Below are 13,119 nucleotides of genomic sequence, written 5' to 3' on the forward strand. Positions count from 1 at the left end.
ACCAAGCAAGCTGTTACAGCATATGCAGGAAGAGTAGACACACGGTAGGGCTGCAATAAAATGCAAACTCCTGTTGTTAATTACGTTAAATATTAATGTAAGATTTCATTATGTCAGAAGTGATGTGTCTCTGGTATATATTACCAGAGGGTCTGGCATAGACAGGAAAATATATTTCAGCATTTAATGATGTATTTATTATTGCAGTGATACCTTTAGTTTGCCTGCTGGGTTGGGTTTTAGTTTATGTAGCGACAGCTACACTGTAGTCTCACTGGTGCTTTTTCAACCCTTCACACAAATCGATTACTTGCCTCACTGGCTGTACTCGATTTGTGGCATCTTGATTATGTTACAAAAGTAAAAGACATTTTAAAAAACGCCAAAGTAGGTCAGCTGTTGTGCCGTTTGTGCCTTTGGTGTTCAGTGCCAAATGTTAGACTGAAAAAAAAATGATGATGTGCATGTATAAGAGTTTTTTTGAATTATTTTATTGGTGTTATTTAGTACAGAGCTATTAAAGTTTATTCACATGCTTTAAAGGCATCTTATCACAAGAGTATATGTTGTTAAAAAAATAAAATGCTGACACTGAGCAGCTCTTTTTAGCCGTCACCTGCCATTCACTGTACCAGTCTTTCAGTGACTATATGATACAAAGATTAGATCGATCACTGAGGCACGAAAAGCGTGACAGATTTTGTGTTTGCACAACAGGAAGTTTCACTTCACCTTAATCACAAAAGCATTATCACATTTAGTATGACATTTGCTACTTTTGACAAATAGCATAAAGAATCCTTAATTTAACTAAAAATGAAATACATATTAAATTAAATGTTTTTAAATAAAAATACACAGATTTGTTAGTTTGTTCAGTGTATTAAGAAAAGCTAATGGGAGATGAGACATTTAGTAATGGTTATAGAAAAGTGTGGGCCATAATAACCTAAAACCATTTATCAAATATCGAATAAAACTTCATGTTAATCATGTGAAAAATATAAAGGCATTAATTGGAAAATCCCTCACACTACGATCACATCACATTCTCTCACCCTGGTAGCTCTAAAGAACCAAAGACCCTTTAAATGTATACCGTTAATATAGATACCTGATGTAGGATGCAAGTTGGAAGAAAGAAAAGTGTGAAATATCCACTGGACAATGAGTACTCCAGGACTTAACTAATGTACAATTAAATTTAATATTGAATGTTTGCATTTTACAAAGCTTGCCCAGTTAATTTTCTGGTGATGACTCTACATGGCTTACAGTGACTGTTTTTGTACTCAGCGTAATACTGCATTTTCCTCCTTTTGCTGCCGACTGTACCTTAAAAATGTCTCCAAGCATGAAGCTCATCAGACCATGTGGATGTTCAGTGCTCACATATCAATTTGTGACCACCAGTCTCACAAAACAATTTTGTCATCAGTTTCTTGCATGCCATTGCAATGTGTTTAATCAAAGTTTCTCCAGACAACAGCAACAAACTGGTCTCTCTCAGGTAAGTAATGAAAGTGTCAAAATGGAATTGATGGCTTATATCTTTCTTTCCTTCTCTCTCTCTCTCTTTTTTTGAAATCTACAGAATAAAGACCCAAAGATGTCCCGTGTTGCACTAGAGTCACTCTACAGACTGCTGTGGGTCTATATTATCAGGATCAAGTGTGAGAGTAACACTGTCACGCAGAGGTCAGTTGCAGAGTACCCAACAAGCAGTCTTTTTGCCGCCCACTACTGTTGTCCTCTTCCTAAGAGGCTTTGTATGAGAATACTTGTAGCTAAAAAACAGTTTCCCCATTTTCTCTTGCTAGTCGACTCCTCAGCATCGTTTCAGCACTTTTTCCCAAAGGCTCGCGCAGTGTGGTACCCAGAGACACCCCCCTCAACATCTTTGTCAAGATCATCCAGTTCATAGCTCAGGTAAGCCTGGAGCACAAACTATGACATACTTTAATGTCACAGCAAAATAAATAAAATTAGGCACACACCACATATGAGGTGTGGTTTAGTGATTGTGGGTTTGCTGATTATTACAGGAAAGACTGGACTTTGCTATGAAGGAGATTATCTATGACCTCCTGTGCGTGGGCAAGTCTCACAAAACCTTTACCATCAATCCAGAGGTAATGTATACATAAGACTTTAGCTTCTGGTAATGAGGGAATGTTTGTATGTTATCTCTTATCCTCTTTGTCTCTCTGACCAACCAGAGGATGAATATCGGTTTGCGAGCCTTCTTGGTGATTGCTGACAGCCTACAGCAGAAAGACGGGGAACCTCCAATGCCTACTACAGGGATCATCATGCCCTCTGGCAACACCCTGCGTGTCAAAAAGATCTTCCTCAACACCACCCTCACTGATGAAGAAGCAAAAGTGATAGGTGGGTTTGAGTCTTGAACAGCTGACATTTACAATAAGAGTTAACATTTGATGAAGGTGAGACAGCTTTTAACCTGTCCACCATCTTTTTTTCTAGGCATGTCGCTATACTACCCGCAAGTACGAAAAGCCTTGGATAACATCCTGCGACACCTGGACAAGGAAGTGGGACGCTCCATGAGCATGACTAATGTACAGATGTCCAACAAGGAGCCTGAGGACATGATCACGTATGTAACAACAGCTTTATGCTCTCCTATTGCCATCCATGCAGCTATGTAGGACTTAGAGTTGCAGTCAAAGGTTTGGAAACCCTGACCCAGTTATAAACTTTGAGTGGTGCTGTATGACCTATTAACAGGTTCTCATAAATTGTCTGTCCTGCAGGGGAGAGAGGAAGCCAAAGATCGATCTGTTCCGAACGTGTGTGGCCGCCATCCCAAGACTGATACCAGATGGCATGAGCAGACAAGACCTAATAGAACTTCTAGCCAAGTAATTGACCCCCGCCAACCTTTCTGCAGACACATTGCTGCACACATCATGTCTTTTAATATCCATCTTCCTGTTGGCTCTCTCTCCTCCTCTAGACTAACCATCCACATGGATGAAGAACTGCGTGGCCTTGCCTTTACTACTCTTCAGGCCCTGATGGTGGATTTCCCAGAATGGCGAGAAGATGTACTCTCAGGTTTTGTCTACTTCATAGTCAGAGAGGTGACTGACGTTCATCCCACACTGCTGGACAATGCAGTAAAGATGCTTCTACAGCTCATCATCCAGTGGAAGCAGGCAGTGCAGAGCAGCAATAAAAGCCACGATTCACAGGTTGGTGAAAAAAAAGCTGTTTTTGGATCACCAGTGTAGTTTGTATTCATTGGTTTTATGTTGCCTGACAAACATGTTTAAAATAAATTAAATGTTATTTTTAACAGAGCTCAAGCAGTGGCCGTTCTCTGTCCTTGGAGCGTAATCTTCCTTTAGGTGTGGTGCATGTGGTGGAAGGTTTGGCACTGGTGGTGCTTTGTAGCTGCCGCCCTGCCACGCGCAGGCTAGCAGTCAATGTCCTCAAGGAGGTCAGAGCTCTCCATACTGCACTGAGCATTAGCAAGGTAATTTTCTTGGGCTTACAGGGGATATCGTTATGTTGAAAGAAGCAAAATATGTTTAAACCTGCATGGAAAGAAAATGATAATAATTTTGTGCAAGGACAATTGCATTCAATTTTTCTTACTTAATCTTTCAGGGAGATGAAGAACTGGCTATTGATGTAATGGATAGATTAAGTGCATCTGTGTTGGAGAGCTTCATTCACCTCACAGGCGCTGACCAGGTATGAATGGATTTTCTTTTCTTTTTTTAAAATCCTAAAACCTTTAAAAGTACATACTGCTCATCATCTTCTGTTCTTCTCTGTAGACCAACTTGCTCTATTGTCCCAGTGGGATTGATCTGCAGACGCTAGCAGAGTGGAGCTCCTCTCCCATCAGCCACCAGTTTGATGTAGTGAGCCCCTCGCACATTTGGGTGTTTGCCCATGTTACTCAGGGCCAGGACCCCTGGGTCATCAGCTTATCCAGCTACCTGAGACAGGAGAATCTACCTAAACATTGCCCCACCACCATCAACTATGCCTGGATGTTTGCCTACACTCGCCTGCAACTACTGTCCCCACAAGTTGACATTAAGTAGGTTTCCTTAACTTCTTTGTCATTGTGGGTGCATTCATTATGGTGTGACTCTGAATACTGGGTGATGATGCCTACATGATGACATTATGTGCTTACTTAGGCAATTAGTACTTTTTTACAAAACATAACTTTTCTTATGCTTATTAACTGGGTTAATTCTATGACAAAAGAATTATGATTAAAGCTGCATTTTATGTTGACCCTCAACATAAAATTCATCTCTTGTTTTTACTGAATATCCACCTGCAGTAGCCCCATCAATGCAAAGAAGGTCAACAGTCTGAACAGCAGTGACTCCTACATTGGCCTTTGGAGGAACTACCTGATTCTCTGCTGCAGCTCTGCCTCTCCTTCCCCTTCCATGTCTTCGTCATCCTCCACCTCTGGCTCCGTCCGCTGCTCCCCGCCCGAGACGCTGGCGTCCACGCCGGACAGCGGCTACAGTTATGATTCAAAGGTGGCAATTTCATAAGCAGCACTCTATGCCGGGTTTTCACACACATTCATAAATATTTTAAAATGAAAGGTTAGGAGCTTTTGCACAAAGGATGAAATAATGAAATTCACTCTCAATGCAAGTATGACGGTCTCATATGATAACAGCACACTAGCCACATAAAAATCTGACAGCAGTAAAAAAATTAGAGGATTATGAATAATTTATTGCAACACTTAAGCCTTACATTTCTGCTTTGTGTGTTAACAGATTGTTGGCACTCCGTCCCCCTCCTCACTGTTCAAACACATTGTTCCAATGATGCGCTCTGAGAGCATGGACATCACCGAGTCTCTTGTGCTGGGGCTTGGCAGGACCAACCCCATGGTCTTCAGGTAATCAGCACTATACACTGCTATACATTTTTAGAATTATGAAGACTTTTTAATGGCTTACATATATTGTTTTCTTGTGCAGAGAATTGATGGAGGAGCTAAATTCCATCATAAAGGAAGCTCTAGAGAGAAGACCTGAAGTAAGTGCCCTTCATTGATGGTTTGAAAATGTTTTCTGTATTTCTTCTGTGTGCATAGAAACACACTTTACTGAGTTCAAATATTCTTTACTCTGCAGAACATGAAGCGACGCAGGCGTCGTGACGTCCTCAGGGTCCAGCTGGTCCGGATATTTGAGCTACTTGCTGATGCTGGCGTCATCAGTCAAGTGTATGTAATCCTCAAACATCTAGAGTAACCACATGATTAGGAATTTATTTTTATATTTGCATTTTAAAAACATTGTAAACTTTTCTTTTTACAGGGCAAGTGGAGGGTTGGATTCAGAGAGCCATTCTCTGAATAGTACGCTGCTCGAGTATGTTGATCTGACCAGGCAATTGCTCGAGGCTGAGAATGACAAAGACTCGGACACTCTGAAGGACATTCGCTGTCACTTCAGCGCACTTGTGGCCAACATCATTCAGAATGTCCCAGGTATATCTCTTAATTAAAACAAATGCTTACAAAGTAAGCATACAAAGTAAGCATTTGTTTTAAGCAATTTTTCTCAGTTTAACCTTGTGTATCAATTTCTTTACTTATTATCTTCAGTGAACCAGAGGAGGACCATCTTCCCCCAGCAATCACTGAGACACAGTCTGTTCATGTTGTTCAGTCACTGGGCTGGGCCCTTCAGCATTATGTTCACACCCTTGGATCGTTACAGTGACAGAAATATCCAGATCAACCGCCATCAGTACTGTGCACTAAAGGTTTAGCATCTAAAACTTTTCAAGAAAATCTGCTTTTTACATACTGTGTCATGCACTTACTGATAACCAGCAAACTTTTTTGTTTGTTCCAGGCCATGTCTGCAGTGTTATGTTGTGGACCTGTAGCTGACAATGTAGGGCTCTCCTCTGATGGCTACCTCTACAAGTGGCTGGACAATATCCTGGATTCTCAGGACAAGAAGGTCAGAGAAATTCTGCCATTTTGAATCTATTCTAACTAAAATTGTCTCACTTAACTGTCATTAACAAGTGGTAAATCCACAAGTAATTCAACTTTAGCAATAAAACTCTCAATAATAATATTTTTTTATAATGGGTAATGTTATAAAAACCATGTTTATGTAATGTGTTTGTGTAATAAAAATAATTATTTGCATTATTTAAACTAATGTGTTTTGCAGGGTAGCTCATAAAAGACATTTTTTAAGGAAGGTTTCATTACTACTGCTGTTATGTCAAAACCACTGGTGTCTCAGATCTATGCAAAAAGTTTCCTTCAGTGTCAGACCTGTGACTCAAGCATAGTGGCAATAGTGAAACAAGTCTGAATGCCATCTCCTCATATTTCAAACCACAATCGTTTCATCCTGAACCTAAACAGTGGGTGAAACCTAAGCTTAATCAAGCCTTTTATAATCCAGTTAAACTTTGTATTAGCTATCTAAATCAAGTTTATATGTGCACTACATATTTATAAGGTTAAATGTTAGCTAATTACTTTTAAATTATAATAATTATGTTTCTGGTCATTAAATAAATGTCACACCACACAATCCCAGTATTATGACCAGTCACCAAGCATGAGTGGTGATGATGTTTTCTCACAGATAGCAGGAGTTTAGTCTGTGACGCAAGACTTCATGAGGTCAAAGTTATGTAGCACACATTTACTTCATTTGACACTAGCACCACACAGTGGTGTTCAGAAGTACTGCAATAAAGCCCTGCTAAACGTTACATTCAATAAATGACTTGCACTTAGTTAAAATGAAATGGTAGGTTAAAGTGATCTGATTAATTCTCATATTCTTAAAAGTTTTAATTATAGTTATGCTGTTGTAAAGTATATATTAGTTTTCGGAAGTTAACAGCAAACCTCAGTCTCATAACTCTAATACTGGGTATTTTTCATTTGATATTAAGAAGTTATGTGTAAAACTCATCAGAGTTTTGTAGACTGAAGGAGAGATTCTTAACGGTTGCTGTGTGGTTTCCTTTAGGTTCACCAGCTGGGTTGCGAGGCTGTGATGTTGCTACTAGAACTGAATCCAGACCAGAGCAACCTCATGTTTTGGGCTGTGGACCGCTGCTACACCGGCTCCCGTCGTGTAGCTGCCGGCTGCTTTAGGGCCATTGCCAATGTCTTTCACAACAGGTACCACATGGTGCCATCTTTGTCATTTTTTTAAGGTTCCACCTACTTGTGACTTAAATACTGTATGTGTTATATTTCTTTTAGGGATTACCAGTTTGACACTGTGGTGCTGCTCAACCTGATTCTGTTCAAGGCGGCTGACTCTTCCAGGGAAATCTATGAACTGTCCATGCAGCTGTTACAGGTCAGAATTTCTTTGTCCTACACATACTGTAGATGCCCAAAAAAAGAAAAAAATGGGTCTTTAATCATTAATTGAATAATCTGTGGTTGGTTGTGTGATGCAGATCCTAGAGCCCAAGCTTTTCCGTTATGCCCACAAATTGGAGATTCAGCGGACTGATGGCATCCTGACCCCTCCCTCACCGCTGCCACACCTCTACTCTGTGTCTTACTACCAGCTGTCTGAGGAGCTTGCAAGAACTTACCCAGAGCTCACTTTGCCCATCTTCTCAGGTTTGCTACATTGCTGAATGAATACTCATCAATGTAATATGATAAGTATTCAGTTAACTGAAATATCTCACTTTCCTTTGACTGTGAAACCAGTTATTTTAGGTCTTTTTTATTTTTATGAGAAAAGATTTTTGCTCATAAAACTTGATAGTCGGCTAATATGGTTTCTGTTTTTGCTGTTGATTGACTTTTTGGGGAGATAAGCACGATTTTCCCAGTCAAATTCGGCTGTATATTTCCATTCAAGGTCCATTTTTCGTTTGTATTATATTTAGTATTATAGCTAAGTTCATTCAAATGGCATCCTAGCCACTCTGGTAACTGCCTATGACACTTAAAAAGTTAGCTTTTTCCCACTGAAAATTATACTTTTACCCCCACTTCAGCTTTTAATTGAGCCATATGTGGCTCGTGACTGTAAGGAGTTTGAGACCCCTGTGTTAATGTCTTTGTACTATCCACACTGCAGAGGTGAGTCAGCGTATCCAGACAGCACATCCTGGTGGTCGTCAAGTAATGTTGCACTACCTCCTACCTTGGATGAATAATGTGGAGCTTGTTGACTTCAAACCAACTCCACGACGGCCAGAGGACTGCTGCAGTGGCGAGGATGATGAGGATGTGCAAGACAGAGAAATTATGATGGTCAATAGCCGTCGCTGGCTCCGTGGAGAGGGCTGGGGATCCCCTCGTGCTACAACCATGGTGCTAAACAACCTCATGTTCATGACCGCTAAGGTGACACAGCTAACATACCATCTATGTTTGCACTAAGTACCGCAGCAATTTCCTAATGTTGTAAACCTGCTCAACATTTGGCAATAAAAACCCTTTCTGATTGTGATTCTGATCTACACATCTACATCTTAAAAAGCTGGTTGGGCAAGTTCATTTATCATTCAACTATTATATTTTTTTTAACAGTATGGTGATGAGTTTGCGTTGTCAGAGATCGAGAATGTCTGGACTACATTAGCAGATAGTTGGCCAAAGAACCTCAAAATCATTCTTCACTTCCTCATCAGTATGTCTGGAGTCAGCAGTGACCCCAGCCTCTTGCCCTATGTAAGTTGCAGCACACTCAATCTGCCATGTCCTTGTGTCTGATACTTAATCTTCGTGACTTTTCGCCTCATGTTATGCGTGTCCTCAGGTGAAACGAGTGGTGGTTTTCTTGGGCAGAGATAAGACTATGCAGCTGCTGGAGGAGTTGATGTGTGAGCTTGAGTTGACTGATCCTGTCAGCTCAGCTGTCACTCACATGGACAACCCCCCTTATTATCGCATCAGCTCCAGTTACAAGATTCCTTCAGTCACCTCAGGTTAATGAGCATTATAAATGCCCAAGTTCACAGCTTAGGTCAAGAGGTCATATGCTATGTTTCTGGTGCCAGGAGACAAATGTTTAATGTCTACTTTCTCAGGAACAACCTCCAGCAGCAATACCATGGTGCCAGGAAATGATGCTCATCATGACAGCAAGATGAAAGACTCAAACATGGATGACAGGTACAAAATAGAGAACTGCAATGCTCTGTTATTATTAGATGGTATAAGTATAGGAAAAACACAAATGTCCCTGTCAGGTCAGTCATATTTTATGCTGAAGAAATGAAAAAAGCACATGTACATCCATTCAGGAGTTCAAACAAATATTAACCAATTTTTATAATGGTGGACAAAGACACTGCACTAAATAACTAAAATTTACAGAATTAACATCATGCTGTATTAACTAAAACTAAAACATACAGCCATAGTAAATGTTTTACTGCGGTCATGAACTGAGCAGTTAGATCGTTTTCTCAGACTCCTGTAGAGTCTTTTTGCCACTTGATTATACGCCCTAAATAAATACAGGTTTAAAGGACTTTCAATGGTTTTATTATATAGGCCCCCAGGCTGCATCCTTCTTTTGTATTCAATCTGTGGCTTGATGAATTAAACGTTTTTGTTGTGTTGGACTAAAGTTCATGATTAGTGAGGAAAAAGTGGCATTGTCCTTCTAAATATGCATGTTTGTTATACAGTTGCACACACCTGGATATCTACAGTGGTCTGAACAGCAACCTGAACCGCCACCACCACCGTCTGGAATCTCGTTACAGCAGCAGCTCTGGAGGCTCCTATGAAGATGAGAAGAGTGAGCAGGAAATCTTTTCTTCTCCATACTCACCATTACATTTTTCTACCACCCACTACCATGTCTGCTAATCTTCTCTATTTTCCAGGTGACTCCATGCCACTTTATGCTAACTGGCGATTAAAAGTGATGGATCACAATCAGCCAGAGCCTCTTCCCTTCCCACCAACAGGAGGCTGCTGGTCCCCTCTTGTGGACTATTTGCCAGAGACAAACACACCTGCTGTACCTCTCCACAGGTACACAAAAATCAACTTTTTGTCTCACAAAGCATTGCAGTGTTGACTTCTTTTTATAATCCACTACACTTTTTCTGTTTTTCAGATGTAACATTGCAGTCATCCTACTCACAGACCTCATTGTTGACCATGGGGTCAAAGTAGAATGGAGTGCCTACCTACAACTCCTGCTACACGCAGTTTTCTTAGGTAAATTGCTTTCTTTTTGTGCTGTTTTATATGTTCGTATACATTAAGGCAAAAATGTTTTAGGCATATTTGGATTTTTGCATAAATAATCCTTTACTAGGTCTATAAATTTCAGTTGAATGATGTCAAATGTCTTCATCTTTTGTGTCTTTCTCAGGTTTAGATCACCAGCACCCAGAGGTCTATGAGCACTGCAAACGCCTGCTGCTTCACTTGCTCATAGTTCAGGGTGCAAATAGCAGTGTTCAGTCTGTCGCTATGGTGCTTTTACGCAACAGAGACTACAATGATCCAAGGGTCCTGACTGTAAAGCCTGTAGCTCAAGAGTTCAACCTCACAGGTTAGTTCTGCTACAGAAACAAGAACTGGAAGAGAGCAATTATAATAAGAATCGCTGTTTTATAGTTAAACATGTGCGGATTCGCTATCAGCTGTGGAATTGCTTTTTAGTAATTTTGAAATGAGGGGAAAACAACAGGACAGGGAACAGGACACATATAGGCGTAGTGCCAAACTTGACCACTGGGTGGCAGCAACCTCCTGCCCACATATAGACAGATTTACACAATATCATTGTTCCATAGAAAAAGGTTCCCTGAAAAAGACCCTTTTATTTTCTAATTCAGAAATTAAGATAAAGTAATGTGTGTCTATACAAGAAGGAGAGCAGTGAATCATATTTTTATACAGAAATCATTTAGCCTACCTTCACTTTTGGACACCAACTTATGGTCTGCTTATATTATTAGCAACTGTACCTTTAATTGTGTTTAGCCCAAGCTAGCCACCTGGCTGGTAAAATGCTAGCAGAAAAACTGACAATGTGTTTGCAATTTGTTCCTATAGGAATACAGGAGCTTTTGCCAGACTGTCAGCCATCACCGATGACAGACTCTGGCCTCAGCTCGAGCTCGACGTCGTCCAGTATAAGCCTTGGTGCAGGGGCCAGTGCTGTGTCCCACCTCTCTCCCACGCTTCTAAGTGAAGTAGATGTCACTGTTGAACATGACGAGAAGGCCAAAGCTCTGATTGAGTTTATAACTTCAAGGTGAGAAGAGACTTTAAAAAAAAAAAAAAAAGAACACTTTTCCAGAAATGTATGACAATTATGCGTGTCACTACTTGCTGTTGGCAAGAACTGTCTTTTTTCGCATTTAGAAATGTATATAACCTCACATGTTTAGTAGGCATTTCTATGAACACATTGTTAGATGTTACTCATTGTGTACAATGATTTGCTTTCATGCTTCCAGCAGTGTCTAAAAGGACTGGGGTACTTTGATTTGCATGGGTTTGATTTTTGGAGTTAGTTTCTTTGCTTGGTGTGATAACACTAAAGGTTTTGATAGTGTTTCAGGTCATTTGTTCATGCGTGTTTATTTGTATATTGTAGAAAACGCGGCCCACTCTGGAATCACGAGGATGTGTCGCCTAAGAACTCCAACATTAAGAGCGCTGAACAGCTGAGTGCTTTTGTCAGACATGTGGTGACAGTCTTCAAGCATTCCCAGACAGGTCTGTAGGGTTCACAGCCACTTGATATTTATTAGGTGCTTTTGTCATATTTACCTGTTTGTGTTTGTGCTTGTGTATCCTGTCAGGTTTCCAACTGGACTCATTGCTGAGTGAAGTAGCTTTAAGGTCAGCTCTATCTTGTTCTTCTCGCCACTATGCCGGTCGCTCTTTCCAGATTTTCAGGGCACTCAAACAACCTCTGACTCCTGCCACACTGTCTGACATTTTGTCTCGGTTGGTTGAGACTGTAGGAGACCCTGGAGAGGAAGCTCAGGTCAGAACATTTTTAGAAAAAGTCTGGTCTTTTACCTGCAATGTCAAAATGCATAACATGAAACAACATTTTAAAGGTTATATTTAATTTGACCACATGATCATTCAGCTATTAAAAACATTCCTGCTTGTGTTACAGCAAAATATTGCATAGAATGAGGTTTTTAATAGCACATGGCAAAACGTCAAATGTTCTTTATTTAAATTGCGCGTGGTTTCATTGTGTTTGGTTTTAAAGCCACTTTGCCAGTGAAATTCACACATTTAGCATCATGATTTTTACACTTAATGTATAACAGTGATACAGCGGCCATGCATAGACCAGTGTCCTTTACCCTGTGGCTGCACTGAATTCCTCACACATGGCGCATTTGCAGAATCTGTGCTGCAGCATTGCACTTCCACTATAATCAATGAAAGTAGCTGCACTGAGTGTGAGAGCAGCATTTAAGTCATTCATATGTGTGGGGAGATCCATACCTCAAATATAAAAATAGGTTGATTTTCTATGTCTTTTATGTGTTTATGAGAGGTGTGCAAAGCCTGTTCCTACAGAAATAGTTAACCAGTTCTTGTTTAACTGCATCTACACAGAAAGTTACTATCGGTATATCATTTTTAGTTAATGTTTGAGGACAGACAAAGGTTTAAAGAAAGCATGAATACTATTGATGAAGAAGCGACCTTCTTATCTTGTTATGCTTTTACATTTGATGAGGGGTGACTGCAGTAACATAATGTGATCAAATTATTTTCCCAATGGTTTAGGTTTAGTTTACTTTCCCAGGGCCACTCTTTGTATCGTCAAGCACATCATGTGCCAAAATACATAGTAAACGTGTTGCATCAAACTGGAAAACAGGCCTGTGAGTTGTTTCTGTAGAAAAACATTAAATAGATGCTATGTGTTAACTCGCTGTTATCTGTGATTTCTTTCTGACGAGCTGACCTCTCCTACTTTTTCTCCTCAGGGCTTTGTCATTGAGCTTCTCCTGACGCTGGAGTCTGGCATTGACACACTAGCAGACACAGTGAAAAACTATGATCTCCTCACTGCCTTAGCACAGTAAGTCTTCTCATTGGTAGCTTTATTATTTTAATGTTTGAATTCTTCTTAATTT

At 40.2% G+C, this 13,119-nt stretch overlaps 1 protein-coding gene across 10 annotated transcripts in view; it reads left to right on the top strand.

Annotated features, from left to right (window-relative positions):
* The window catches only part of fryl (furry homolog, like), a 75,154-nt gene that overhangs the window by 41,032 nt on the left and 21,003 nt on the right, over window positions 1–13,119 (top strand). For all 10 annotated transcript variants that reach the window (XM_087836847.1, XM_087836848.1, XM_006790207.3 and 7 more), the window contains 32 exons: window positions 1,595–1,698; window positions 1,821–1,929; window positions 2,046–2,132; window positions 2,220–2,391; window positions 2,488–2,620; window positions 2,778–2,885; window positions 2,981–3,218; window positions 3,326–3,502; window positions 3,637–3,723; window positions 3,810–4,078; window positions 4,331–4,538; window positions 4,788–4,912; window positions 4,995–5,052; window positions 5,151–5,242; window positions 5,337–5,509; window positions 5,627–5,787; window positions 5,880–5,990; window positions 7,029–7,183; window positions 7,268–7,367; window positions 7,471–7,639; window positions 8,109–8,377; window positions 8,564–8,704; window positions 8,793–8,961; window positions 9,064–9,148; window positions 9,670–9,782; window positions 9,871–10,021; window positions 10,107–10,210; window positions 10,368–10,550; window positions 11,057–11,258; window positions 11,604–11,725; window positions 11,812–11,999; window positions 12,970–13,064. In XM_087836847.1, coding sequence (XP_087692973.1) covers window positions 1,595–1,698; window positions 1,821–1,929; window positions 2,046–2,132; window positions 2,220–2,391; window positions 2,488–2,620; window positions 2,778–2,885; window positions 2,981–3,218; window positions 3,326–3,502; window positions 3,637–3,723; window positions 3,810–4,078; window positions 4,331–4,538; window positions 4,788–4,912; window positions 4,995–5,052; window positions 5,151–5,242; window positions 5,337–5,509; window positions 5,627–5,787; window positions 5,880–5,990; window positions 7,029–7,183; window positions 7,268–7,367; window positions 7,471–7,639; window positions 8,109–8,377; window positions 8,564–8,704; window positions 8,793–8,961; window positions 9,064–9,148; window positions 9,670–9,782; window positions 9,871–10,021; window positions 10,107–10,210; window positions 10,368–10,550; window positions 11,057–11,258; window positions 11,604–11,725; window positions 11,812–11,999; window positions 12,970–13,064 — 4,658 coding nt within the window. The remainder of the gene's footprint in view (window positions 1–1,594; window positions 1,699–1,820; window positions 1,930–2,045; window positions 2,133–2,219; window positions 2,392–2,487; window positions 2,621–2,777; window positions 2,886–2,980; window positions 3,219–3,325; window positions 3,503–3,636; window positions 3,724–3,809; window positions 4,079–4,330; window positions 4,539–4,787; window positions 4,913–4,994; window positions 5,053–5,150; window positions 5,243–5,336; window positions 5,510–5,626; window positions 5,788–5,879; window positions 5,991–7,028; window positions 7,184–7,267; window positions 7,368–7,470; window positions 7,640–8,108; window positions 8,378–8,563; window positions 8,705–8,792; window positions 8,962–9,063; window positions 9,149–9,669; window positions 9,783–9,870; window positions 10,022–10,106; window positions 10,211–10,367; window positions 10,551–11,056; window positions 11,259–11,603; window positions 11,726–11,811; window positions 12,000–12,969; window positions 13,065–13,119) is intronic.

Source organism: Neolamprologus brichardi, chromosome 23 (assembly GCF_056152115.1).
Source record: "Neolamprologus brichardi isolate AB-2024 chromosome 23, ASM5615211v1, whole genome shotgun sequence".
Lineage (NCBI taxonomy): Eukaryota > Metazoa > Chordata > Actinopteri > Cichliformes > Cichlidae > Neolamprologus > Neolamprologus brichardi.